Genomic DNA, 25923 nt, shown 5'->3' with positions numbered 1-25923 from the left:
AAATATCAATTTTTCAGTTTTCTTTTTCTATTTTAAAGTAAATTTTTTTCCAGGTCTCCAACTTCTTTGTAGATGTTAGAAATCTCAGAGGCCCTGACACTGAGCCTTGTGTTTCTAACTTACTCCTTACTGCTATCCTATGTGGTAAGCTCTATCGAGTTCCCATTTCCAGATGAGAAAACTGAGGCTCTTGAGTAAAGTGACACAGAACTAGTTTGGCATGACTCTCAATTCTAAGCTTCCAAACACCATGATATGGTGACTTCTCGATCTGTGACTTAATTGTCAAATGAGTGCTACCAATATCTAGCAGAAGTTGAGATTTCTGCTTTGGAGAGAACTTACAGGTCTTCATGGAGGAGGAATTCAAATTGGTTCTAAGTAGATGTGGGGGGAAAAATGATATTAATTTTTCCTCAGGGTTCTTTTTTCCCACCTTGCCCACTTTCCAGGTTTCTCTTGCCTTACTTAGTTGTGCTTTCATTAAACTGAATGATCAAGCATACATAACACCTCAAGCAGCCTTGGTCCCAAAGAGTATCTACCCACCCAGCAAAAATACCCCTGTGTGCTAGTTACTCAGAGTATTCTTATAGCCAGAGCTAAGAACATAAGAGTAAGTTGCAGATTTTTGCCAATGCAGTTTACAATGGAACAGAAATATTCCTTTCTTATAAAATACTTCTTAGCAGTCATTTAAACCAAAAGTAAGAAAGAGAACAGTGGCCTCCTGAAGAAGGTCATTCTGTCATGAAGTAGCTCAGAGACCCAACATTACAAAGAGCAAGCTGAGAAATGATTATTTAAGACTGAAAAGGCTGAACTCTTGGTTGCCCTGGGTACCGTGTCCTCATCACTGTCCTGTTCTGGCAAGGACTGAAGTCCTCATGCATGACGACTACTTTGCTCTAAAAGTTCACAGCCAAAAATAACCATTGGTAATGAACTTAATAACGCCTTTATTTGACCAAATGAGAAATTGAAACCAGTCTATTTTTTTAGACAGAGAAAATCATTGAAAAATCTACCTTTGGTATTCATAAGATATGTTTATTATTACATCAAATTCAGTCTATTTCAATGTTGGAACTATCACCAAATGGAAAAGTGCATTCCTTAATGAACCCTGCATCTTGTTGCTCATATTGAGTTTAAATAGAGCAATTTACAAGAACCACTATGGTGTTTCTGGGAGCTCTTGACCTTCTCTTTAACAGTTGTACCAGAGCAGTGAAAAAGAAGAAATGAAAGAAGGCATAACTTTATCACAGCGATATCCTGCTTTTCTTGTATCACAGTGATGGCGCCATCCTCCATGCTGATCCTCCACACTGACACTTCAACAAGAGATTTGGAAGACATCTCCATTTCTCCCACTCCTTCATTTCCCGTACCCAGTTGGTCTCCAAATCCTGAGAATCCTCTCTCCTTTTTACATCTTAACCCTCCCTATCTAATACCATAGCCCTGGCATTTCATTTCTTATCCAACTTCCTTCAGCAGTTTCCTAATACTAAGGTACCTCCAGTCTAAGCACTGTAGCCTGATGGTTAGGAACATCGACTCTGAAGTCAAATAGCCAAGGTTCAAATCCAAGCTGTGTAACCTTGTAAAGCACTTAGCGCTGTATCTGAGACATAATAAGCAATTAATAAATTAAGATTAGTTGTCATTATTATTCACACTAGTTATCTTTCTAAAGCCCTGATCTGATCTGATCTCTTCCCTGCATGAAGTCCTTTCATAACTCTCCATTGCCTCTTTAGCCTGGCCTACAGGGCCCCCCGTGATCTGAGACCTGCCCCCCTTCTAGGCACTGCTCCCCACCTTTCACTCCATCCTTTAATCCCAGTTGTAATTCCCTAAGGGCACTCTGCACATATCCTTGTACCTGATTATCCCTTAAGACTTAGCTCCAAAGCCTTCTTTAACCCTTCTCCAGGCCTCATTGAGAGACACAGCTTCCTTTCTGCCACAAGAGCCAGGATTATCTCCATGCTAACTCTCACCACAACCTAGCTTATCCATCCCACGTAAATTCACTCCACGTATTTTTTTTGATTGGTACAATATGCTATGGACTCCGAGTTCTGAAAGGAGCAGAACTAATTCTCTCCTTTAACAAGATAACCTCCTCTTTGTGCTTTTGTTTCTCCATCACCTTGAAATGAATTTTTACTTCCCTCATAATCACTACCCATCCCCCACCCAACAAGACTGCTGCATACTCTAGCTACACTGCAGCTTGCCCATCACTGTCATTCCTTTTGTCCACATCATGTCAGTGATGCCATTGCCCATACCCTTTCCTCTGCCTGGAGACCCTCCATCCCTCTTCTCTACACTGAACACTCCTGTTTTCCAAGGCCCGACTCAGATGTCCCAGCTTCATGAAACCCTCCCTCCTGCACAGAATTGTTTTCTTCCTTCTCTGGTTCCCGTTATCTTCAGGCTCAGTGATAGCACTTACCACATCAGGTAACCATTATTAGCGATATCCCTCAGGCCTGGCTGTGATCCCCTTGAAGGCAGGACTGGCACAGAGCAGACACAGGACTGGCACAGGACTGGCAGCCAGCACAGAGCCTGGCATGAGGTCACGCTCAGTAGCTGCTGGTTGTTAGTCGTTGGTTGAATAAATCAATCAATAATATTAAAAGATTCCTTTTTTACTCTAAAGTTAAGGTCGTTTCATCAAAATTCCAAAATAAACATCAGCTGTGCTTTGCTTAAATAAGTCCTGAATGATGCTAGTAATATTTTACATTTAAGATTTGATAGATGGATATTAAATATACACACAAAGAAAAAATCTCCCTCTGGGCAGGACTTGGTGACCAGTAGTTTAGAAAGAAGATTTAGGCAGGTCACATTCAGTTTGGCATCTTTACCTAATGACTTTAGAAACACTGCAGTCAAACCAGGAAGCCAACACAGAGCAAAATGCAGTCTTTAGCAAAATCTATTGTGTTTACTGCAAGCTTTGGTTTCTCAGCTTTCCTCAGCATCTGTACAGTTCAGAGTAATATGTACTATTTAAAAGGTGTTTAGATATAATAAATTAGTCATTTTAAAGTGTAATTAAATGTAACCGTATTTCTCATAGCAAATTGGCTTTTGTAGGCATCTCTTGCTAAATAAATCAAGCCTACTGAGAAAACCATTGGCCTTTGACAGACAGATTTTTCAAAGTTTCCAACTTAGAACCAAATTCAATTAAAACAATACTTTACAACTTCTGTGGAAACCAGGCTACAAGTAATCAATTTTGGAGGGTTCTGTTAGGAGTAGCCCTTGTGAGATTTATTCAAAAACTGGGCTCTAGGCAGCCTTAGGAAGAAAACTAGGAATTAGTTATAATGGATTCTTAAGTGAATTTTATTTTGGTGAAGGATTTTGATTGACAGCATAAAACTATGTCTTGAGGGGTGTGTGTGTGTATGTGTGGTGTGGTTTCTTTTTAGGAAGAGGAATAGTTGTTAATAGAAACAGCTTCAAGTGATGACCAAAAGAATTTAGACTCTACATCAGCCAACCTGGGCTCAAATCCCAGCTCTGCCATTTGCTAGCACAATCACTTATAAAATGGGAATAATAAAGGCCCTTCATTGTGTTGGCATGGTGGGAATTGAATGTGTACATGGAATGCGTGTGCCCAGTGCCTAAGAGAGTAGGCTCACGCTAACTGTAATATGCTGCTCCCCCAAAGATGTTCTCCTCAAAGGGCCACTTGAGTGATCAGAAAAGATTTCTAGGATATTTTCCCTTTTTATGACCACTGAGGGCTGTAAGAATGGGCAGATGTTCTGTTGTGCTTGTTTTGATGTGAACTTAACCATTAGAATTCAGACTGACCCCTCAGAGCTTGACAAATAAACTCATTATTTCAATATTTCATTATTTCTCGGTCCCACCTCTAACCTAGATTCAAGAAAAGTATGCCTCATATGCATGCTACCCTGTCAGCAGATGCCTCAAAGCCATCATTCCTTCAAGTTAACAATTCCCATAACCTAATATCAAGCATGTAAGACTCCTCAGCTTGTTAAAAAAAAAAAAATCCTCACATGTATCCATCAACACGGCACACTGCAGAGCATGATATCTGGAGAAAAACGAGGCAAAATGCACTTAATAGGATTACAAGCATATGGTGAGGTTCTCTAACAAGTTATTTATGGTCTTGATTAACCTTGCAACATTTTTGCCATTTTCATATGTTTTACGTAACAACAGAAAAATATTGCCTTTACCTTTTAACATGGCAGGATTATCTTATCTCCCGTCCTTTAATTTAGCCTTCAATTCTCTCCCTCACCCCAAAATTTCTAGCAGCTTGATTATGGAAAAGCAAAGCTTTTTGTGCTCGGTAGCAGTTAATTTCGCGTGAGTGTAGTTTTTGACACTAGTGCATAGCAACAGCGCCACCAAAAGGACAAGGTCCCAAGTTTCTAGGATCTGTTCCGTTTTTTGGCTCATCAGCATATCAGTGTTTTTTACACGATGATTGCTGGTTGCTATGTGTCCAATATGTAATACATTGGCATTTCAGGCTCTTTATAGGTAATAGGTCTTAATTTGTTCTGGCCTGTAGATTCATTAACTTCTTAGCTCTCTTTGGGTATTAGTTTTCTTTTAATGGTCCTGAACTAAAAGCGTAAGTAGTTGATTGTGCTAAGCTGCAGATAAATCAGATGAGCAGCTGTTCTTTATACCACCACAGAAATAATATACAAAAATTAATATCAGAGTCAGTGTAATATCTGTGCTGTCAGGAGAAAATATTGAAATGTGCAAGTTGTTCTGTGTTTAGGGACTATGAAAGTCACCCCATGAAATAAACTTTTCTCATTCTTAGAGTATTGTCTATTATATCTTATGTTGTCCCAAATTTAGCAATGTGGCAAACTTATTTTCTTTAATTTTAAATATATAGTGACATGTCATAAGAATGAAATCAAATTAATTTAATTTATGGCAAGGAGATAGTCTTATATATATCAAATAAATGTATTTCAGGACTACTTTTTCTTCCTGCCATTAACTGAACTGAGTTTGTCATACTTGTTATTCAGAAACTTAGGTATTCACCACTTTAGGTGAACCCCTGAGCTGGGTTAAGCACTACAGCTTACTGGTTCAGAGGGTAAACTACGGAATCAGACTGCCTGGGTTCAAATTCTGGCCCCACTATTTCCTGACTGACATGACCTTAGGTTAACACCCAGTGTCTGAATTTCCTCCTCTGTTAGATGGAGTTGTTAATCCTATCTATTTCATAAAATTGCTGTGAGGATCAAATGAGATAATACCTATCAAGGTTTTAACACAGAGTAAGTACTCAATAAATATCAGTTACTGCTATTATTATTGTTGTCATAGTTATTTGTAGGAGTTAGTTATTATTCCTTTGCTGCTTCTTATGGAACTCTCTAAATGCGACTGAATTCCAAAATCAATTTTATTTTTTTAACTTGTGCTTTCATGGAATGTTACCTACCTAGAATAGTAGAAATAGGTTTACTGCTGCACAGGTACAGAAATGTATCTATTCCATTCGTGGATGGGGACATCTGGCTTCAGAAGCCCATCTGTTCCCCCTACCTCCACCCCACCATGTTCAGAGAGCTTTTAGAAGCCATTAGGCACATTCCCATTTATTCTTATTTGGGCCTGGGAAAGCAAAATGACATCATTGAGGTGAAAGCTCTGCCCTTTGAAAGCATCACAGCAAAGTTATGGGAGCTGAAATATCTTGAAGGAGCCTTTTAGCTGCATCATTGCCATATCCCTTCCTGTCCCTGAGTCTGATTATGAAATTAGGAGACATGTACAGAGAAAAGGAACTGGGATCACCCAGTTTTGTATTGTACCCACTTCAAAGCAAGACTTGCATCCTTGCCCAACAGAGTCATTAGCAATTAGGGTTTATAAGTCAGTTTACAGCAGTGACATGTATGAGTCAGAATGCTGTGCCATGATTTGCTATTATTCAATTTAAATTGGCTATTGAATGAAATATTTGGGGGTAAAAACTTGGTAATTAGTTTTCAATAGTAAAAACTAAGGAATTGGATATTCAGAGTGAGTTCTACTACCCTACAATTATTTTTAACTGAATTTTTTCATTTACTTTTCTGTCTATTCATGTCAGCAGTCCTTACTACTTCAAAAAGTTTCCACTGATTATTTTTCTGTTTTCTAACACTTAAAAATCACTGTGAATGTGAATCTTTTATTTTAGTGTTCTTTTGTACTGCTTGTTTCATTGGATCTGTTTTATATAAACATGAGCAAACATGAAAGGGCCAGTCTATGTAGTCTATGTAAGAACTCGGTCACAAACCAAATAGGATTCTGTAACCATTTCTGTTCTCCAGAGACTGGAGTAAGTCATTGGGAATAAGGGGGTTAGGGACAGGTATAAAATACAATTATCAGTATAAAATTAAGAAAATGGAAATTTACCTGAACAGCAGGACTGTGATGCATAGAGAGTTATTTAAATGCCTCTAAAAGTAAATAGGCAGAGATCCATTCACTAGAGGCCTGAGTACAGGTGAAATTCTGGACGAATACTAATGAATGTATTATCAGGAGTATTTCTGCACCACTGTGAGTTTGTCTGGAGAACCTGTTAGTCCCCTTGCTTACTAATTCCTTTTTTGCTGTGAAATAATAAAGCCTAAATCATAGAACTAAATTTCACTTGCAAATTGCTGGAAGTCTTATTTCTCCAGTGAGATCAAATATGTCTTATGACATGTTTTTCCTTCCACTGTTCTCCCAGCTGTTTTTTCTTATTACTGAAATGGTGATGCATTGATATTGGTTCAATTACCAAAGTATCTGAGTACATTCAAGTTCATGGGGCATCACAGATAGGCTAAGTGACTGTGATTATTAGACAGGGTGTTTGATTTAAATTAAAGGAACACTTCCAAGAGATTATTTATAGAGGAAGACAGTTTAAAGAATTCCCATCACCCATGTCATTAATATTTTAGGACCCATTAAAATAAGGAATATGTGGAAAATAAGGACTATGTGCCTTTTATGTACAGGCATCATTGCTACGCTGTTTTCTTCAGTTGGGGTCAGCACTATGGGTCCACATTATGGCTGAGAAAACCTTAACGCCAAACCCATTAGGTAAGGAAGTAACAGAAGCCCTCTAAATGCAGTTCAAAAATGTGTACCAAATTCCAAATTGTAAGAAAATGAAAATGTTAAGAATGATTTTCATATTAGAATTACACGGTTGTTAACCACATAAGAAAAATACTTTGAGGTGATATTCAAAAAGAGAATTTCTATCAGATATAATGAAATTTTCTCCCTTTATAGAACAAAGGAAAAACATCAAGTTCCATTGGAGGCAAGTGTTTAAAGCTTGCATGGAATGAAGCTGTTTACCTATGTTTTGAAAAAGGTAGTAACTTAAAGATTTCTTGCGGAGGGGGAAATTCAGATTTCATATTTTTGTCAGGTATTGGCATCACTTTTTTCAGTTCTCTGATTAATGCTTGAGGTTTTATTATACACTCAGGGAAAATGACCACCTTGACCTAAGATGTACATGTGTAATTCCAATAATGAAAATAGAGGACTTCCCTAGTGGCACAGTGGTTAAGAATCCGCCTGCCAATGCAGGGGACACCGGTTCGATCCCTGGCCCGGGAAGATCCCACATGCCACGGAGCAACTAAGCCTGTGTACCACAACTACTGAGCCTGCGCTCTAGAGCCCACGAGCTACAACTATGGAGCCTGCACACCACAACTACTGAAGCCCACGCACCTAGAGCCTGTGCTTCACAACAAGAGAAGCCACTGCAATGAGAAGCCTGTGCACCTCAACGAAGAGTAGCCCCCGCTCGCCGCAACTAGAGAAAGCCCGCACACAGCAATGAAGACCCAAAAAGAAAATAGAAGTTATCCTTGCAAACTTAGTAACATTGAGATATAAATATATATATTCTATATCTCCGGGTCTCCAGGTCATTGCTAATACTTGCTATACAGCATTAGTTCCAGGAGATGTCTTGTTTTGTTTTGTTGTATCTGGAAATAGCAAACTTTGTTAACAGTATAAAACTTCCACAAGGAGGAGGATTCCACACATGAACTTTAATTACGCCATAGATGCTGTCTAATCCAGTGACTGATAACCTGTGTTTTCTTACATATACCGCTTTGTTACTTGCTGGGTCTCCCAAACAGCCTTCGACTTTTTGTAAAATAAACCAGCCCCTTCTTACAGGTTGTTTCTCAGGAAAAAATTACAGTAATGAGAGTGCATGTGAAAGTACCTGTAAAGAGCATTATGCTGATTAGTACCTCACAAATGTTTTGTCTTTTACAGCCTGTCAACCAGGGTCGTCACTATCAGAAAGAAATGAATCCACCTTCTCCTTCTAACCCCCGGTAAGAATCATTAATAAGCTAAATTTTTTTTAAGATTATTTAGGAATTGACTGTGCATTTTTCTTGGTTTCATGAAATTGTTTTCCAAACTTCCAAAGGGCTTCCAAAGTTCTTTTCTATAGATGTTTTAATTCAGCCTACTTTTCTTAATCAGACTATGGTCTCATGGTTAATAGTGTAACTAGGTTTAAATAGCACTTCTGCCTTTTACTAGCTGTGGGACTTTGAGAAAATCATTTAAGTCAACGTAATTCAGGCATAATAATTACCTCGTAGTATTTTGGGGAGGATCATATGGACTAATAATACATGAAAAATCCTTAGCACAGTTCCTGTCACATAGCAAGCTCTCTTTAAGTGTTCATTTATTCAGTATTATTCTATTTTCATAGGTGTTTCATCTTAATAGGTCTTTGAAGTTTAGTACATTTTAGGCATGAATTTTTTTTGTATCACCTGGTGCCTTTACATTCATCAAGATAGCTAATATGAGTTCAAGTGGCCATTCTCTTTTTTCGTAATTTCAAAGTTCGTAATCTCAAAATTATTTTATTATTTCAAAAATGTCATTGACACGTGAGTCATTTGACAATATAGAAGAACCTTATTATATTAGGCTCATTAGAGATAAGTGAATCTGAATTCAAGTTTTGAAATATATGTAGTGTTATATGGCTTTCTAAAAATAGCTAAATAAGCTAGTTTATCAGTATAAGTCAATATCACTTTATTACTGTTTATTAAATACCAAGAATTTACTGAAAATCAGTCTATCTTGGGCTCCACCCACAGGATCTTAGTTATCATAAGATTATAATAACTAATTATCTAATTAGTTATTATAATAACTAATGCACCCCATTATCTAAATGCATCTCATTATCAAGCTCTCTCACCTGAGAGAGACAGGCAGAAGGAATTTGTTAAATAAGAATACAGGGCTGTATCCTGGAAGCCAAGGGCAACCAGGCCTCAGGAGGGATCTGAAACTAGGAACTAGAAAGCAGAGAGGCAGGCAGGCAGTATCCTCACCCCATCTCTGTTTGCTTCTTCCTATCTGCTCAATTCTTCTAAGCACCAGCTTTCTTTACTTCTCAGTCACATATAGCTGTCTTGAGTTTACATATTACATTTCAAAATACATGCTGAGGCTGACAGTCTATGTCTGAATCCCAGTTCCTACTTTCCAGGAGAAAGAATGTGATTGGCCTAGCTTGGGCCAAGTATCCACTTCTGGTCCAATCAGCAATGAAGAGCCAACCAACCAAGCCATGTAAAATTAACATGGCTACCAGGAAACCACATACGTGGTTTACAGGACTTTTAATGGGGTCCAGAATATTCATGACGTAGGTAGAGTAAGTGTTCTTTATTAGTAATCTCTTCTACATGTTTCTGGTCTACATACTTGATCTGGTCATTCTTGCATGTTACCTAGTAGGAGGAATTGTCACTGTCATAATAAATATGATAAGGAGTTGAAAACTGAGATTGTAATTTCAGTGTATATAAAAAGGTGTTTAAACGTTCTTCAAAATAGTTATCTCTTGATATGCGTATATGTCTCTTGCAATCTTGCAGCTCATCTAGATTTGACCAATAAACTCTTTATCTATATATGAATAAGCTTTCAAGGTAATTGGAAATCCAACTTTGGTCCAAATTATAACAGTCACGACTTGTAAGCTGAGTAAATGAAAGTGATGGAAAGTGATGTTAGAAAGTGGAGCATTTTGTTTCAATAAAAGGAAAATGGGGACCTAATTTTCATCCTACTTCTGCTACTAACCCAGTGTATGATCTCAGACAAGCCTCTCAAACTGTTCAGACCTAATAATAAGAACACCCTCATGTGTAAAGGAAACGATTTCAGTTACAACAAGCTCTCTGAGGTCACTTACAGATTTATGATTTTGTGACTTTGATGAGACTCATTATAGACTTTCCATATGAAAACCAGTTCCACTATTAAGGGGAACACTGCCCTATATAGGAAACATACCTCATATTATTCGATTAACTAATTAATGTTTAGATGTGGTAGTATTGGATTTTAAATCTCTTTTAAAATTTGATTCCCAAAGATAGAACATAAGAAAATTCACCAGCTAAACAGACAGCATATTTTATTTAACCAATTAAATGTTCATTCATTTATGAAAAATTAGTCTACATTTTCACATAATAAAATTAAAAGCCAGATTTCAAAGCAAAAAATAAAATGCTGCCAACACCATTTTCCAGCAGGTTATCCACCAGTTTCCTAGAAAATTATTATATGGCTGTTCAGAAAATCTGCAGATTACATGGCTTAGCTCTTGGCTCATAAATCCAGTAGCTTGGAGAATTAGCAGAAAGGCATTATTGGACCATAAATAAAGAAGATGATAAAATTATGAGGTCAGCATGGATCATCATATAAAAATGGGATAAACTGAATCATGTAATACATGTGATTTAATTTAAAATTGAGAGATATGATTCTTCTTAAGAGTTGTATTATATTTCTTATAAATAGTATCCCATGCTTTAGATCCTACAATACAGAACTTTAAAATTAAACTTTGAAGTTAAAAGATACTAATAATGACTATTGAAAAAATAAGAAATGAAAAGGTAAGTCTCTAAGTCTACCCCCTTGGATAAACAAGCATCTCGCCTGAACCTTGTTGAAAGTTTGGTGTGCAGAAGCTCTGAGCAACACATGAGAAGCAGGAAGGCTCTAGATTTCCTGAATTAAGTGTTGTTGTGATCAAAATAATGCAAACATGACGGGGATCGGGGACATGTGTGTGCAGGTCCTCCAAGAGGAGAGTATGATGGTGCCCTTTGGGAGGTGAAATGGCCACGTTAGCGTCAGTGAAATATCTGCAACTACTCCAGAGACCTAAGAACATAAGATTTGTAAATTATATGTACTCATACCCACATATGTACATATTTAGAGAGTCAGCTTTCAGTTAGCTTTATTAATATAACAGAATAACCAGTATCCCCAAGCTTTATTAATATAACAGAATAACCAATATGCCCAGTCTTTTATTTACATTTTATTCTGGAAAGATTTTTATTTCTGTACCATAATTACCTTCTTAGTTTTATATACTGATGAGTAAAGTTAAAGATAGTATGCAGTCCACGAAGCAGACAAATTTGTGTTTTGAAAAGTTATCTCTAGGGTAAAAATGGCTAAAACTCTGCATATATTCATATAGTCGTTTCCTTACAGTAAAAGAGTTCACTTGCACTCATAGGGCAATGCTTGATATTGGACGGAGGGTGGGATACAATGTTAGTCATTTCCTGAGAAGTTTGCAATCTGGGGATTGAAATACACATGGTTCACCAAATCATATTCCCTTGTGTGTCTAGATTTGCAACAAAGCCATTTCCCCTTGCTTTGGTAGGCATGGGGGACGGGGGTGATATTTCCCACTATTTTTGCCTAACATTCTGATGGACACTTAGCATCTCAGTTGCTGGGGCCCTTGCTTCCATTGTTCACCCACACTGCGTCGTGGGGCACTGACAGCTTGTATGACAATGTGCAGAAATGGCTAACATAATCTAATACAATTTAAAGGAGTGTTGGGAGGAGGAAACAATTTCACAGTTCATTCATGTTGAGTAATGTTTCCTAGCATGTAAACTTACATGCTGCCAAACCGAGCAAAATGGATGCCGTTCACAGTCTTCAGTCATTTATTTTAAAATGCCGTCTATTGGTTTGCAGGGTTTAGAGCTGTCCCTTAGGCCCATCTACGTATGTGTTCATGTAGATTCTTTAGAACAGCTCAAGATATTTTTGCTCAGGAACAGGTTTTATAAAGTAAGCTGTGATTACATTCTGGTTGTCTGTTCATATGGATGGAGTCGATAACCAGTCTTGCGTTTCAAATGATGATTACACTTGCTATTTTTATAACTCATTGGTAAATTAAGGGGGGAGGAGGGAAGGTGGTCAAAGGCTCTGTAAGGTTCCAAATGTTTATGGAAATAAACAATATAGAAAATAATTCTAGACTGACCAAACAGTCATGAACGGCATGGTTTTCTTTCTAACCTGTTTGCTTTATGATTTAACATTTATCCATAATTTTTTAAAATATCCTGCAGATTGTGTTAGGGCTTGAATCCTTTGCAGCCTTGCCACATGTTTGTGCGATATGAACATACTTATAACTATCATTATCCGATAAATCCCTGTAGACTTTGACAGATGATTAATAATCACTGACCTCGATTCACACTGGCTCAGCCGGCCTGACCGAGGCGAGCTGGCCTGTCACTGTAACCTACAGGCACTGCTCTGGACTGATCACGGTGGCTTCATTTATCTTTTCTCTCCAACAGTCAGGAGATGAGCTTCTCTTCTATTGCTTAAGGTTTTTTTCCCCCACCAACACAAGAGAGAGAAAATGTATAAACAAAATTAAATACAGAACTTGTATGTCATTTTCATCTTCAAATGATTAAGTTTGGATGATTTTAAAACAAGTCATATTTTTAACAAATATTCCTCCTTAGACCAAAGCACAACAGAGGTTTTCCTGATTAACTGTGCACACAGTTTCTCTAAATGTACTGTTGTTGTTTTCTACTACCTATATTTTGGCATTAAATCTTAATGATTTGTTTGTAAAACCAAAGGCATCAGTTTTTACTTTCATCATTTCTATTGTTAGGTTTACCGAGGAAAAGCTATCCATATTGGTGCCTCTCGTTTCATAATCCCCTTCCCACAAATTCACACCTGCTCATTGTAGGGGAGTGACTTTCCATACTCAGATTCCTCAGGTCTGATATAAGGTCCTTGACTGAGGACCTGTCATGCTGTTTTCCAGGTTCCCTGGGGACAGAATGGTGTCTCTCCTCCCTGTGATGCTCAGCACAGCCTGGCTTGGGTAGGGGCTCCATCAGAATGTGAGCTGAGGGAGGGAGCAGGGAGGTATGCCCACATACCATGGAGAAATGAAAATCTTCATCCTAAATATTAACCAGTTAAGTTTCAAATATTTTCCTACATCCTTGCAAGAGTTTCCCCCTTCCTTTTCTGAAAATGGAAGGACAATGGTATTGCTTTATCCACTACCAGGATAAAATTGTGTTTTGTGAAAGGCCCTTGTTTGGACAGAGTTTAAATCTGATTTTCATGTATGTTCCACTCCCTGCCAACCCAGAGATCCATAGACACTGGTAACCATTAGAATGGCCCTAATCTTTAATATATAATATAATATGTATTATTTATACAATCTCTTTAATAATAGCTTCCAATACCTTCTATATTCTAATGACTCTCAAAATTATATGTCCAATCCTGACCCTCCTCTGAATTTCAGACTCATCTCTCCAAGCTGCCAATTTGACAGATATCCAATCCACTTGGATCTCTAATGTATACCTCAAATCCATTGCCAAACATAACTTGGTTTTCTCTCCCTCTACACACATCTGTTCTTTCTTCAGTTTTCTCCATCTCAAAAATGCCACCATCATCGCCCTTTTACTCAAGTCAGAAACCAAGAGCATTCCCTGGTTTCTCTCTCTAACCCACCCACGTCCAGCCTCGGAAAGTTGTACTGGTACACCCTCCAACCATAGTATATGCCAGGTCCAGCCAGTGCTGTCTCTTTACTGCTACAATCCTAGCCATGTTGCCATCATCCCTCACCTGAACAAATACCATAGCTTTCCACCTGCTTTCTCTGCTCCTTTGGCCCCTACAGTCTATTCTCCACTCAGCAACCAGAGTGGTATTGATACACCTAAACGGACCTGAAGCGTCCCCCCGTGTAAAACTTCCCAAAGGTTTCCCTCTGCTCTTAGGGTCAAGTCGTGCTCCTTATCCTGAATGCCCACCACTCAGACCGTGTTCTGTACCATTGTGCACCTTGCTCACTATGGGTCAAATACCACCGTCCTGCCTCATTTTCTCAGATACTCCAGGCTTGGTTTCACCATAAGAGCTTTGCATGAGATGGCCCCTCCGCCTGGCATTCCCTACCCTAGAAAGGACATAGCAGCCTCTTCCTGTCTTTCAGGTCTCCATCTAAATGTCGTCTCCTCAGAGAGCCCCTTTCTTAGCATCCAACCTGAAGTAGCCCCAGGCAGCCTCATTACATTATCTTTTTCGTTTTTACCATAGTACATTTCACTACCTGATATTTACTTGCTTGTTTCTTGTTGTCTACACACACACACACACACACACACACACACACACACACACACCCCTCCAGAATATGCTAGAATGTAAACTTCATGAACATAGGGCCTTTATCTCTCTTGCTCACTATATCCCTAGCTCCTCAAACAGTGCCAGGCACAAAGGAGACACTCAAGAAATGTGTGCTGAATTCATTAAATCTCACCTCACAAAAATGACTTTTCCTCATCTCTCTACACTAGCTACATCGTTGCGTACTTAACTGTTAGCTGGAACCCAGGAGCACCTGTATACTTTTCTCCCTTGAGGGTGTCTGGAACCTGGCCCTGTTCCCACTTGTAATAAATGAAATCTCTTTCATGAATTTGTTTTAAATGATCCCTCAGAAGATATGCACAATCTAAAGTGTCTGGCAAATGTATCATTTTAAAACTTTAGAGACTTTTGTATTGAATTTGAGAATTTTCTCTGTATTCTTACTGGAAGTTGCTTATCCGTATTTGCCTATTCATGCCCATTTCATGGAGTGAGGGTGCCAACGGCTAGAAATCTGCTTGGGTTGGCACTGCTGTCGAATGTGTACTTACCCTCACCAATTAACAGAATCTGGATAAGCAAATGGAAATGAAGAAAAAAAAGTATATATGTATACAGAGAGAGAAAGAGAGAGGACGAATCTGAGCCTATGGTGCAGGTACCCTCTTGACCCAAGTGACTCCCTGCCCTTCATGCTTCTAGAGGGGTCCTCAGTTCAGTGGTCTAAACTTCACAACAGACTGTAAAAACACCTGTACAAAGAGACTCAGCTGGGCCCCTTTCCTCCCCAGTCTACAGCAAAGGCCAGGCTTTAGCCTGTCTAGCCCTGCCCCAGTGAAAACCCAAGCTAAAGTCACCCTTGGTAGCAAATGGAATCCCTGGGGAATCATCCTGCTTCTCACCTCTGACCACTCTGAACCTAGGCCCCCACCCTACACAACTTTAGGACCACCACTCTCCTTGGGTTTCAGAGGACCCAGCAATTACCAACAGGGTCAGACAGCTGGCAGTCCCTGCCCCATCCCTTCTCCTTCCTCCTCTGCTCTTGGCACTTGGCCTACCCAGCCCATTTTCAGTCCTGGTTTGATCATTTATTCTACCAGGGCCTATTAGCTCAAGAGTGCATACCTGCTCAAATCACCCTGCCCCAGGCCCTAAGTACTTGTCACCCCAGAGAACTGGGTACCACCCCTACCCACTGGACCACTATTTCTTTGTATTCACGCTCTCCACTTGTTCATTCTGGCCCTGGCTGCCTGGGCACCCGCCGGTCCCCTCTGCAGCTTCTCGATTGAGTTGCCTGCGTGCTCTCTGACCAGGTCTGTCCGGCCACTGGGGCTTAGGTCTTCAACCCGAGTCTCCTAATTTTCCAGCTGTACTCCATGAGAGAGTCTTCTGCCTTTAGGGCTGAGGATATACTCATCAATATTTTAGGTATTGTTATGTTTTCCAAAATTACAAATTCACAAAACCCATTTGCACAAGAGTTTCAGAACAACAGATTGCATCTTCTCCTCCCACCTCCCCCAGGCTTCTACGTTCGAAATGATGGGTCCCTGAAGAATCTTAGCACTTTTAACTAGCAAAATGTGGGGCTCCTGCGATTACCCAGGCCTCCCCATTCACTGTTATCCATCCATATGATGAACTCAGATTATCTTTGGCCCAGGGTCCCGTGGAAAGAAGGTAACTACTAAAACAGTTATTTACCATTCCAACTTTTTACAGTTTCAGCTTTTAATTAAAAGATTCAGCTTCCTCTTCTAGAGTAATGAGCACCTTTTAAAAAAAAATCGAAGTACTAATTCTAGTTTCTAACATTCACCTCTATTCTGTCTGAGGGGGAGAAGGGAGGAATGCAGGCTGAGGTCCAGGATAATGACGTGAACCTAAGATATGGAAGACCATGATTATGGTTAGATGGCCACAGCCAGTCACATCCGTAGACTCACTGCCTCACCACTCACTGTGTAACCTAACGCAGAATAGCTTCCCTGGTTGTTTAAACACGAAATGAATGAGAGTGTGTTGCAGTTCATACCTTCAGTAACATTTAGTGAGTATTTTGAAGCACCTACTATGTGCAAAGCACCGTGGAGAGATGACTTTAACATTCCCCCTGCGAGCTTGCAGTCTCCCAGCACAGGCAGTCCACACCCTGCATATCAACAAGGCTGTGTGTGAATGCTTTAAGAAAGGTGCCTCGGGGTGTGGGAGCATGGACCAAGCCTGGCACACAGAAATCACAGCCTTTTCCAAACCCAGTACCCACTCACAAACTCTGCTTTTGTTGGCAGTTGGTTCTACTTCTTCCCTATAATTCTTTTGTTTCTCTTGTTAATGAAAAACATTACATTCTGAAATTGATTAAAGTTAGAACACATCATTTTTCGCTCTAGCAATATATTATGTTTACCGGAGTTTACAGCTTCATATTTTGCTGTTCATTACCTCATAAAAACCCACTCGGTATAATAAATATCATACAAGTCAAACGTCCAGCCTAATTTTAAAATTTCTTGAAGGAGAAAAGGCAAACAACTTTTAGCTCATTTGATTGGATTAACACTAACATTATTGTTCTATTGACTCTTGTCCATTGATTTTTAAAAGCCTTTAGCTCCCTTGCCATTCAGTAAAGACAAATCAGATGCACTTTGGTGCTTAGGACAAGAAAATGCTGTTGGGTATTGGGTGTATGCATGGAAGAAAATTATATATGTGCTGAAACAAGACTGGTTAGAAGGCAGTTTCTCATATTTCACGGTAAACGACTTGTGTGCTTTTGACTTTTGAGGCAATAGTGTCCTTTGTTTTATTATGTGAAAGCTTGGATTAGTAACAAGTGAAGCTAAATGGTGACTTGTAGATAATGAACTTTATGGCTTAAGATGAAAGGAAATTAGCTAGAATTTTACATATTCTCATGTTTTTCAGTTCTTAATTCTCTTTATTTGCAGGACTTATAGACTAATAAGCAACTGAATTAAAGCAAGAAATGAGGGGAGGGTAAAATATCTTCTGTTGAATTAATAGTGAACAGTTTTTAAACAGCAGAACCATTTGTATTATCAAAATAACAAGAAACCTGAGATCTGGCCTGGCCTGAGGTTAATCAAACTCATGATAAAAATGAAGCTCTCAGCTTCAATAAAATCACAGTGTGGCTTTCAATTAAGTAGTGATGTTTATGCTAATGAAGTCCTGTCTTTGAGGGGGGCAATTCATCCTAAACTACTGGATGAATGGCTTTTTTTTTTTTTTTTCCATATCTTTTTCTGCACATCAAGGGTTTGGAGGTAGAAAGAGAGAATCTATTCACTGGCCACTAGTATTGCAAGAAAATTCCATTTTGGTCAGTGTTTTGACTTGGTGAAGGGTGCAATTACTTTGTATTTTACTATTTGCCCTCTTCCGACCTTTTTCACAGTACTTTTATTGAAACCTGAAATTGCCTTCATTTTGGAAATACTATCAAGTCACATTAAGAATCCAGAAAGTTTTGGTTTCTCCTGCTGAAATAATGGAAGAAATGGGAAACAAACAAGAACACCACCCTTGTGGCATTCTCTAAATTTGCTTGTGATATTTTAAATTTCAGTGCTAGCCAAAAAGAAACATACAGCAAGGCATACCGTAAATGAAGATATTATGTATTAGAGAAGGAATGAATCTGTCACTTTGACGGATTGTGAGGCAAAGAGCAGATTAACAGATTACTCATAGTCAGAAGGCAGCTCAGCTTGAAAAATGTGCAGGAAATGATAAGTGCGGGTTTGTGCTGATTTAATGATATTTTTAAACTACAATAACACTGTGGTGGTATAATATAATAAAGCGCTTTGCTTGCATTTTTAAATCATCAACATATTTCCAGTTTGACCTTAAGAAACATTTTGGACCATTCTCTATTAAAATATGTAGCTTTCAAATTAGAAAAAAAAGTACCATCTAAAATATCACAGCAACGACCTTACAGGAAATATTGTTGGCTTTTAAAATCGGTTATTTCCTAAACTAGCATTTATGATACAAATTTTAATTATGTTTCAAGCACCCTAACAGCACATGTACTTTCTCTTTGGGCATTTAAATCACTTACAACAAGAAATTGTTATCTTCTAACAACCATTTCCAGTGAAATGCTTCATAGATGGCACTGATATGCCTTCATATTTCCATTAAAGGTTTTTAGTTTTGTGGTTAAGATCATGGAGTACTTATGAATAAAACTATTATATCTACCCACAGATAGTAGATAAAAGTAGTTCAAATTTGAATTGAGTACTCTGAGTCATAGCAATACATAAGATAAATAACTTGCTTTATTTTATATTATTACAAATATGTGTCAGAAAGCAAAACTTTTTACGAGGTTTATATTTTTATATAAAATAAAATTGGAATTTGAATATCTTACTCTTAGTTAATTTGACAGTGATGGACTGCCATTGTCAAGAATTTGCCGAGTAAAATTTCTATAATGTACTTAAATGGTTTTTACTCTAGCATCTTCATATTCAAAATCTAATGTAAGGCTTCACTTGTTTCATATTATCTTCTCTCAGCTCACCAATGATAGCTTTTTTTACATAATTAGGTACAGTGTAACTTGTAAGGGAGTAAAATATATTTTCTATCTGAACACTTGTATCTAACCCAAGTGCAAATAAATATACCAATATTGCATGCCCAGGGCTTGAATCCCAGATATGATTATGGCTCACGTTATGTTTTACATATATAGTGAAGACTTTCATTCATCATGTTTTGTACATTTCCCCTCTTCTAATGTTAATACTCTCAACTTGGGGTAAATAAAAAAGCTAATGTAAAAAGGTAGTCAGTATTCTTCTTGAAAGAAATTCTGAAATGTATTGAGCAAAAGTTGTTTGCATGATTTCTGGTCTCCTTGCATATTTATGGTCTGCAGTAGTTACTAACACAATTTGCCAGATAGTCCCAGCTGTTTCAACCCCAAGCACATTGTTGGATTGCATTTCTAAGTCCACTTGGTTTTGTGTGGACCCGATTAGCCCAACTAGTTCTAGCCAATGAATTGTGAGAAAGATGGCTTATGTTGTTACTTGGGTGGAACATTTAATTGCAGGAATGAAACCCTCCAGAGTTCTCTTTTCCTCTGACACCTACCAGAAACGTTCAAGATGGTGGTTGTTTTGTCAGCCTGGGTGCTGAATGACCATGATAAACAGAGTTCTCCTGCTCATCTGTTATGGACATTTAACACGAGCAAAAAATAAGCCTTTGTTGTTTTTAAGCCACTGAGATTTGGGGATTGCTTGTTAGCATATACTTTCATATTTGAAGATTTAGAAATTGGTTAAAATTGTTGAGCTCAGTATGTGACTCATTGGCATATAGTAGAATAAGTGGTTTTAGGAAGCGATATAGTATTCTGGTTAAAAGCACAGTCAATGGAATTAAAATGCCAGATCTGTATCCTTTATTTCTCTAAACCTCAATTAGTTTATCTAAAATAGAGGTTATATTTTACTACCTACTTTATAGTGTCATTGTAAGGATTAAATGAGATAATATGTGTAAAGAGTTTGGGGCAGGGACTGGCACATGTATTTTCATTAAATGGTAGAAAGTGGTGGTAAGGATATCATTAGGAATGTTAGGAATAAAGTTTCCCAAAAAATATCACACTTTGAGAGAATCAGACACTCCTAGAGAGTTTGGAGATTATCAAGACGATTTAACCCAACATCTCTTCAAGAGTCATCTCTGCACATTTTTGCCAAGGAAGCAGGCTCAGTGCAACATAAGGCAGTGTTTTTCATTACTGAGCATTCCTTATACTGAGCTGACATAGGCTTCCCTATAACTTCTCCCCACATGATACCCCTTGAAATTTTTGAATATTGCTTTTTTGTTGTTTAATTTTCTCCTCCAGCCTCTAACTTTTCCAGTCTCAAGCCCACTTTGCCATTCCTGATCCTGGCATAGTCTTAATTGCCTTCCTTTGGACGTCTTTGAGTTTTTCAAATTGAGATCCTCTAAATTGAATAAAATCACCGAGTAGTCCGGACTACAGTTTGGCCATTGACTAGAACACTGTGTGTATTACTGTAGCTTGAATCATTTTTTTAGTCCCCATATCCCTCTAGTGGCTTATCTTTGGCTTTTGGTCACCTAAAACTATCACCGTCTTTCTCCTGGACCATTGATGCAGCCTCCTAAGTAGAATCCCAGCATCCACATGTGCTTTTTCACCACAACCCATACCCATTCCCTACAGAGTGGTCAGAGTAACCTTTTCTAAACACACATCTGACTGTGACACCCCCGTATTAAATCCCTTCAACGACTTTCCATTGCTCATAGGGTAAAAATCAAACTCGTTCAATGGCCTGCGAGGCTTGAGTGGCTTGGCCCATGCCTGCTGGGCCAGTCTGATTTCGTACCATTTTCCTTCTGGAGATCTGTGCTTTAGGTACACTGGCCTCCTTTCCTTTTCTCGAATGTGCCTGCCTCAGGGCCTTTGCCTACTGTTCCCTCTTCCTAGAATGCTTTCTCCTACCTTGCCTTCCACCTTGACTGGTTAATACCTGTTCATGCATTAGATTTTCTTTCAAGTGACACTTCCCCTAGGGAACCTTCAAGTCCCTATCCCTGTGTTCTCATAGCACCTTTTAACTTCACAAAACTTATACATTTTTGTGTGATTATCTGACTGATTTTGGTCTCAGGCTCCACCCTGTAAGCTCTAAGAAGGTAGTAACTCTATTTTTGCTCACCATTGCATTTCATGCTAGGATCTGACACAAAACTGGATCTTGGTAAATACTTGTGAAAGAGATATTGCTGTCTGAACCACTTTTCTTGACTATCAAAATCATGCTGAATCTCAAATCTGCCATCTAACCTATTCTCTCTCTCGGCTCAAGGTCTTCCATAAATTTGAAAAGTATGTTCACCGTCCCTGCAGAACATTTATTACAGATATATGTAACATATGTACAAAATATGTACAAAAATAGATCATAGCTGAATATAAAGTCCTTTGGTCCGCCATTAATGATCTTCCACCAGGTTAATATTGATCAACAGCTGATATAACGTGATACGATTATAGGGAAGGAAAAAATCCTTTTTTCTTCTACCCTCATAGATTCTGCCCTGAAAATTAAACTGACAAAAGACAGATTTACAAAAGGAAAGCATACAAATTTTATTTATGTGTGCAGTGCACATACACAGGGGAGAAACTCAGTGATGAGTAACTCAAACGGGTGGTTAGAACTTGGAGCTTTTATGTATATATATCATCTTAACAAAGAACAGTAAATTTGAAGACGAGTGACAAGACAAAGGAAAAGGGGTTTAGGCTTTTAGGAATGGCAAAATGGGAGGGTACATATATGGGGGAAAATAATGGAAGATAAGGCTTTGTTTTAGTAAAGTTTGTTACGTAGATTCTTCTCAGTGCTCTCTCTGGCCTGATAAGAGTCTCTGGTGATTAAGTCATACCCTGTACCAGCAAGGGCACCTTCCTCACAGTAAATTTCATGTCCTACTTTTAAGTAGAAAGGGGGAGATCAGAGAACCCTTCCTGAGTCTGTTGTTTCTCAAATGTCTTGAGCTCAAAATAATCAAAATGCCAAAACAACATCTTTTGGGTGGTATGTTCGGAACCCCTACGTGATGAATCTAAATTATTTAAATTTACAAACAGGCCAATATTGTCATGCTGTTAATACATGATAATTCATTCACTAGCATATGATTTCTGGGATGTTATGATTCACACTCATGTGCAGCTATCCCACATCCTTTGTCCATGGCAGACACTGCTAGTGGGTCACAATCCTCTTGCCCCTGGGCCCCATCATAAACTTAAAATCCTTCTTAGTAAGGTACTCCAGACAATACCATCACTCACAATTAGCATGGGATTTATGATCCATTTGTCTTCTTTGAACTAGAATTTCCATTATTCCTTTAGTCAGCTAGATTATCGAGTGGAATTTATTCCTAGCCTTACCTAACTCTGAAATTATCACCTTACCAATATCTCCTACTCTAAAAGTCATCCTCCATCTTCTGTAAAACCTTCCTTGACTGAAGTGAGATTAGGACTGCTTCTTCTCCACAGCCCTGACTCTGTTCTCCACATCAACCATGATTAAAATCCTACAACATTAAATGACAAGCATGATATATATTTTTTTAATTATTTATTTATTTTTTGGCTATGTTGGGTCTTCGTTGCTGTACGCGGGCCTTCTCTAGTTGCGGCGAGTGGGGGCGACTCTTCCTTGCAGTGCATGGGCTTCTCATTGCGGTGGCTTCTCTTGTTGCGGAGCACGGGCTCTAGGCGCGCGGGCTTCAGTAGTTGTGGCTCGCAGGCTCTAGAGCGCAGGCTTCGTACTTGTGGCACAGGCTTAGTTGCTCCACGGCCTGTGGGATCTTCCCAGATCAGGCCTCGAACCCGTGTCCCCTGCATTGGCAGGCGGATTCTTATTCTATATTTTTAAATTAATTAGCATGAGTTCTGCCTGTAATAATGGCACACTTGGTTGTTTCACACTGAACTTCCTTCTGAGAACAACCAGAAAAGCCAGACAAAATATGAGAATCATCTGATTGAAGCCGTTGGAGAACTTCCAAGGCAGTGAGAATTTACGGAGCCTTGCTCCAAAAGAGAAGGGAAGCCAGGAAAGGCAGCCTGCATGTTATGACACTTTTCTCAGGAAAATTCCACTTCAGAAAGTAGTAGCTGAGAGGCTGAGGAGCTGAACATAGCCTTCAACAGCCTCATGGGCTTGGGGGACAAAACTTGGAATTCAGGACCTATGAAGAGAAGAGGCCATAGTAAGCTCCAAAGTGCTACACCCTAGATCGCAAAATTAACCAGAAATAGACCAGCTCTCTGGAAGACTCAATACACATTTATTCTGAACCATTCTACTTGCTGATAGCCCTCTGACCCTACCCTAGTTGCCTGCCAGAAGCAAAGCAATCACATCTAGAGGAAGAAAACAATTGAAATAGAATGTGAGCCCCATGTATAATTTAAAATTTTCTAGTAACCCATTTAAAAATTTTAAAACAGGTAAAATTAATTTTAATAATGTATTTTATTTAACCCAGTATATTCAAAATATTATCTTTCAGCATGTAATTGTAGAGGAAATCGTTTTCACTACCAGCTTAGGTTTGAGTGATGGGATCAGGCGGCTGTGAATTAACTGACAGCAGATTAACAGGAGAAAAGGTTTATTACACATGCATGTAGAAGCATTCAATAAGGAATGGCTCTCTGAATGGCCAGGGGTAAGGGTTTATATAGCAGCTTAATAAGGGGGCACTCGGGAGTGAGTAGGGCTTCATTGGGAAAGGATTGAAGGATCTGATAAGGCTTTGTTTACACAGTTTTAGTCACTTGAGGTCAGTTGCCTTCTTGACTGGAGACTTTCCCAGAGTTGGGGGTTTGTAGCAGCTGATTCTTGAAAAGCTCTGCTTTAGTCACCTAAGGGAAATTCAGATAAGATTTATTTCTGCATCTGTCCATATGTTTTCAATTTAAAGCAGTCTTTATGCCATTCTGGTTGTTTGTTGTTCCCTTCACAATCAGTATAAAATATTGTATTAATGAAATACCTTACATTCTTTATTTCATATTAAGTCCTTGAAATCCAGTGTGTCTCTATGACATAAATCACAGCAAGATCCTTTTTGACCCACCTCCTAGAGAAATGGAAATAAAAGCAAAAATAAACAAATGGGACCTAATGAAACTTCAAAGCTTTTGCACAGCAAAGGAAACCATAAACAAGATGAAAAGACAACCCTCAGAATGGGAGAAAATATTTGCAAATGAAGCAACTGACAGAGGCTTAACCTCCAAAATTTACAAGCAGCTCATGCAGCTCAATATCAAAAAAACAAACAACCCAATCCAAAAATGGGCCGAAGACCTAAATAGACATTTCTCCAAAGAAGACAAACAGATTGCCAACAAACACATGAAAGGATGCTCAACATCACTAATCATTAGAGAAATGCAAATCAAAACTACAATGAGGGGCTTCCCTGGTGGCGCAGTGGTTGAGAGTCCGCCTGCCGAAGCAGGGGACACGGGTTCGTGCCCCAGTCCGAGAAGATCCCACGTGCCGCGGAGCGGCTGGGCCCATGAGCCATGGCCGCTGAGCCTGCGCGTCCAGAGCCTGTGCTCCACAACGGGAGAGGCCACAACAGTGAGAGGCCCGCGTACCAAAAAAAACTACAATGAGGTATCACCTCACACCAGTCAGAATGGCCATCATCAAAAAACCTACAAACAATAAATGCTGGAGAGGGTGTGGAGAAAAGGGAACCCTCTCTCGCTGTTGATGGGAATGTAAATTGATACAGCCACTATGGAGAACAGTATGGAGGTTCCTTAAACTAAAAATAGAACTACCATATGACCCAGCAATGGCTCTCTGAACAGCCAGGGGTAAGGGTTTATATAGCAGCTCAATAAGGGGGAATTCGGGAGTGAGTAGGGCTTCACTGGGAAAGGATTGAAGGATCTGATAAGGCTTTGTTTACGCAGTTTTAGTCACTTGAGGTCAGTTGCCTCCCACTACTGGGCATATACCCTGAGAAAACTGTAATTCAAAAAGAATCATGTACCACAATGTTCCTTGCAGCACTCTTCACAATAACCAGAACGTGGAAGCAACCTAAGTGTCCATCAACAGATGAATGGATAAGGAAGATGTGGCACATACATACAATGGAATATTACTCAGCCATAAAAAGAAACGAAATTGTGTTATTTATAGTGAGGTGGATGGACCTAGAGTCTGTCATACAGAGTGAAGTAAGTCAGAAAGAGAAAAACAAATACCGTATGCTAACACATATATATGGAATCTGAAAAAAACAATGGTTATGAAGAACCTAGGGGCAGGACAGGAATAAAGACGCAGATGTAGAGAATGGACTTGAGGACACGGGGAAGGGGAAGTTGGGACGAAGTGAGAGAGTGGCATGGACATATATACACTACCAAATGTAAAACCGATAGCTAGTGGGAAGCAGCCACATAGCACAGGGAGATCAGCTCAGTTTTTTGTGACCACCTAGAGGGGTGGGATAGGGAGGGTGGGAGGGAGATGCAAGAGGGAGGAGATATGGGGATATATGTATATGTATAGCTGATTCACTTTGTTATAAAGCAGAAACTAACACAGCATTGTTAAGCAATTATACTCCAATAAAAATGTAAAAAAATAATAATGTAGGATCCACAATAAAAAATAAATAAAAAATAAA

At 39.0% G+C, this 25923-nt stretch overlaps 1 protein-coding gene across 1 annotated transcript in view; it reads left to right on the top strand.

Moving 5' to 3' along the window:
• The window catches only part of CFAP20DC (CFAP20 domain containing), a 349870-nt gene that overhangs the window by 214584 nt on the left and 109363 nt on the right, over positions 1-25923 (top strand). Inside the window, exon 15 of the mRNA XM_060022783.1 lies at positions 8365-8426. Coding sequence (XP_059878766.1) covers positions 8365-8426 — 62 coding nt within the window. The remainder of the gene's footprint in view (positions 1-8364; positions 8427-25923) is intronic.

Source organism: Delphinus delphis, chromosome 10 (assembly GCF_949987515.2).
Source record: "Delphinus delphis chromosome 10, mDelDel1.2, whole genome shotgun sequence".
Taxonomy (NCBI): Eukaryota; Metazoa; Chordata; class Mammalia; order Artiodactyla; family Delphinidae; genus Delphinus; species Delphinus delphis.
Note: the sequence above shows the minus strand (reverse complement) of the source record. Positions and strands in the feature narration are given on the sequence as shown.